This window comes from Sinocyclocheilus rhinocerous, unplaced genomic scaffold (assembly GCF_001515625.1).
Source record: "Sinocyclocheilus rhinocerous isolate Xijiao unplaced genomic scaffold, SAMN03320098_v1.1 scaffold1841, whole genome shotgun sequence".
Classification (NCBI taxonomy): Eukaryota; Metazoa; Chordata; class Actinopteri; order Cypriniformes; family Cyprinidae; genus Sinocyclocheilus; species Sinocyclocheilus rhinocerous.
Window position 1 is genome coordinate 537044 of NW_015666172.1, and position 4395 is coordinate 541438.

The 4395-nt window shown below is 35.4% G+C and overlaps 1 protein-coding gene across 4 annotated transcripts in view; it reads left to right on the forward strand.

Annotated features, from left to right (window-relative positions):
- Positions 1 to 4395, forward strand: part of LOC107731893 (dedicator of cytokinesis protein 11-like) — an 84584-nt gene that overhangs the window by 43887 nt on the left and 36302 nt on the right. For all 4 annotated transcript variants that reach the window (XM_016543080.1, XM_016543081.1, XM_016543082.1 and 1 more), the window contains 2 exons: positions 2021 to 2135; positions 3310 to 3376. In XM_016543080.1, the coding sequence (XP_016398566.1) occupies positions 2021 to 2135; positions 3310 to 3376 (182 nt within the window). The remainder of the gene's footprint in view (positions 1 to 2020; positions 2136 to 3309; positions 3377 to 4395) is intronic.

The following is a 4395-nucleotide window of genomic DNA, read 5'->3' on the forward strand; positions in this document are numbered from 1 at the left end:
TTTCGGGCTCTGTCTTTACATTTATTTTGAAAGATGAAGCTCGCGATTATGTTAAGTGGCGTTACATTTCCGACGAGTGCTTGCTGTGTTCGGCCAATCACAATGCACTGGTTCAGCTGGCCAATCAGAGCAGACTGTGCTTGTCGGAAGGAGGGGCTTTGTAGAAAACGACGCATTTGAGAGAGGCGGGGCATAGAGGAACTACAATAATGTACAGTATTTGAAAAATAATGTGTTTTTTGAACATTAAAGCATGTCAACATATTCTGTTACACCAAATACACAAAATAATGATCTTTAAAATAGCATCATTTGACCCCTTTAACAGTTATTAGTTGAGATTTCAATGTTATCTTAACAGAAACAGACTGTAGAGTGAAAAACTCTCATTCGACTCTCAAATGTCCAGATACCTTTGAAATGGATATTTTTTTGCATAATGTTATTTTTAGTTGTACATAATTTGAATGAGTCAAAAAAATAAAAACCTTTCTAAAAGTTTACAGATGGACCAGTTATTTTCTTTGTTTTAGCTGTTTTCTTTTGACAGCAGTGTGTTGCTTGTGGGTGTGTGTGAGTTGTTTCAGTATTTACTGATACAGTTTACTTTTGCACTGTTGTAACTCAAGACATGCAAGTGCTACATTTAAATGCCATGGCCTAGTGTAAATGTTAACCTTGCCAGTTCTTGAACATCAGTCAGATAAGCACTGTTCCTGTTTTCCCATGCTCCTTTAGTACCGGGATGATTTGTCAGTGGACAGCCGCAGAAGCAGCACAATCATTGATAAGGAACCTAGTGAGTATAAGAGTTTTTTGCCAACAGACATTAAAGGTAACAGACACAGTATGTGTACATTTGTCTGTGTTTGTGTTGTGTTTTTCACAGCCGGCGTCATCACTCAGAATGGACATGTTAGGAAAGGGGAGTCCAGAGGCTCTATGTATGGAGATCCTGGCACTCCAGACGTCAATGAGGTGAAACCGAGACAGCCATGATTTCACTACTGGTGGCCAGTGTTGGGGAACGTTACTTTTAAAAGTAACATGTCACAATGTTGTGTTACTCAATATATACAAAAAAATTACGAATTATATTACATGGTTACTTTTTGTAGTAATTAACACAGTAGAATACTTTTTCCTCACTCTTTATATATACTCTACCATTCAAAAAATAATATATTTATTTACTGAGGATGCATTAAAGTGACAGTAAAGGCATTTATAATGTTACAAAAGATTTCTATTTCAAATAAAAGTTGATGTTTTGAACTTCATTCATCAAAGAATTTTCACGAAAATATTAAAACTGTTTTCAACAGTGATGATAATAAGAAATGGTTCTTGAGCACCAAATCAGCAAATTAGAGTGATTTCTGAAGGATCATGTGACACTGAAGGCTGGAATAATGACGCTGAAAATTCAGCTTTGCATCACGGGATTAAAGTAGATTTTAAAATATGTAAATATAGCAAACTGTTTATTTTTTAATTGTCATAAATTTCACAATATTACTGTTTTACTGTGTTTTTGATCAAATAAATGCAGCCTTGGTGAGCATTAAAACATCTTGCCGACCCCAAACTGTTGATCAGTAGTTCACAATGTATAAAATTATGTAAAAAATCAAGAAAACAAGACACATGCAAGCATTGAGGCAACATTCTTTTTTTTTTCTTTTTTTTTGGGGAAATTTTTTAAATATAAATCACACATTCTCTAACTCTTACAGTGTTTGTGCCTTAAATATACCCATTTTTCCCAACACATGGAAGGGACAAGTTTGCAGTTGTTTGTCAGTTAATCAATTAAATATGCAGTAACATGCATTAACAAAATCAAACTCATCAAATCAATCTCATACATTTAACAAGTAATGCATTACTCATTAAATGTAAAAAAAAAAAAAAAAAAGTTTTTTGTTACATGTTTCCCCCAACACTGCAGGTTACCTTATTTAACATCACACAAATCATGCATCATTATTAATTTTTTTTTTCCCCCACTTCTGCTCAGTTACACAGGCGCGGTTCCACTATGAGCAATGTACCCGCCACTGGCCGTTTGGGGCAGTATGAGATCAGAGGGCTGCTTCTGTGTTTCCTGCATATTGTAAGAACTTTGTCAGATGGTAAGCACACTTTAGCCTTTTGTTATCATCATAAAACACCATCAGAATTATAGTCACGACTGTAGCCTTACTATCAGATCAGCTTTAATCCTATAGCCACAGGCTCTCTTCTCCAACATTACTTTTGTTCATACTTTTGGTTAGAAGATTTTCAAAACTACTAGCAACCACCAAGAATTTTCTTTGCAACCAGCCAAGCAACCAACTAATGCCCTAGAAACCACCCAGAATGACTTAGCAACCAGCCATGCACTCTAACAGATGCCCTAGTCTCCACTCAGACACCAAAGAGGAGAACCACACAATCAACCCCCCACAGCATTGTGACATAGAAGCACTATTCACGTTTTCGCATAGTGCTTTATACAATACAGATGTTTCAAATTCACATATAAAGCATATTTTGAATAATCCTTTGCTATGATGAAGTTTACCAGCTCTGCTTGAATGAAAAAAAGAAAATATGTATACTGAACATGCAAAACAGAGCAGAATGTGAGCTGGGGGTGGCAGCTGTTGCTAAACTTTAAATGACAGGCGTTTAAATTCTGTGGAAAACTGTTGAATGTTCGTTGGAGTTCCGTGGGCGCACTGTTCATGCACTCAGATCTTCTTATGACAGGTATCACTTTAAACCAGGGTTTATCGGCCCTGCTCTTGGTTTTCCTAGCACCACACAGTCTGGATGACTCCCACGCCATCTTGCCGGCTCATTTGCAGAGTGATGCTTGATCTTGATTGGATGCGTCAGATGTGTGAGACACCTAAAATATGAAGCAGGATTGAGAAACTCTGATTTTAATGCTCATAGAAAACCTAGAATTTTGATTTACATTCAGAAATTCCCACTGAATGTATTTTTTTTTCCCTTTGCTCTAAAATAGCACTCACAACATCACAAGACTACAGACTTTATTATTGCTCTTTTTTGAGGTTCTCATTAGAGACATTTGTACAGTATAAGAATAATAATTTAAAACTTCTAAAACCAAAAACACCATCTGAAATCCATCCCAGTAATCTATGAAATCATTTCTTAATTGGTTACTGGTCAAAGAGCATGGGATCGGTTGTCTGGGTGTCCTGAAAATCTTGAGAATGTCACTGTGAACAGGAAGAGTTGAGCTATATTGCATTAATGCTTTTGTTTCTGTTACTCAATGTCTTCCTGTAGACACACTGATGGCCTACTGGTCAAAAGTCAATCCACAAGACATCATGAACTTCCTCAGTCTGCTTGAGTGAGTGACTTACTATTACTAGTTCCCATGAGGTGTTATACTTGTTTGACCAGTGTTGATCTAATCATTCATGTGTATCTAAATCTTGTGTAACTACACAATGGGACAGGAAAACACTGAAACATAAGATTTTTTTGTTTTTGAAAGAAGTCTCTTATGCTCACCAAGGCTGCATTTATTTGATGAAAAATACAGTAAAGACAGTAATATTGTGCAATATTAATACAATTGAAAATTCTTGTTTTCTGTTTTAATATTTAAAAAAATATATATATAATTTATTGCTGTTAGGGGTGGGCGATATGACCAAAATCTTATTTCATGGAATGAGAAATTTTATTTCACGACAACGATATATCTCTCGATATAGCTATTTTTATTTTATTTTATTTTTGTTATTAAAAATAAGAAAAAGAAGCAAATTACAAACACAATAGAACAAATAAATATGAAATAAACTTTAAATTTATTCAGCTACAGTAGGCTAGGTTTATTTATCATGTAGTAAGAAATATTACAGAAATTGAATAAAGTGTATTAATAAAACACTGCACAGTCTTCCCTGTATCGATCAAACCTGAACTGATTCTTATTAAAGATCCAAAAGTGATTCAGTCAAGTGCAGTGAGTGATTAACATTAATAATGACAGACAGCAGCAGGTAAATTAGACTGCCGTCCCTTTAACCAATTGCACGGATCCAATCTTCACTGCTTATTGCGCTTAATAACTTTATTAAACATCATGTATGTCCCAAATTCGCAATCACAAGCTGTCTGAGAGAGACGCTTTCTAAAGTGTGTGTGTCAGTCAGCGCGAGCACCGCATTGAGTTCTTTTTCACAATTTTCAGTAATATTTTACTCGGTACATGTTCAGTAACGCATGCGTTACAACACTTGTAGCCCAAAATGTAATTGTTCAAAAAAAAAAAAAAACAGCGAGACATTAACGAATCAAAAATGCCGCAAGTAAGTTCTATTTCCTGTTCGTGGTCAGTCAATAGCCGCGTGTGGTGTC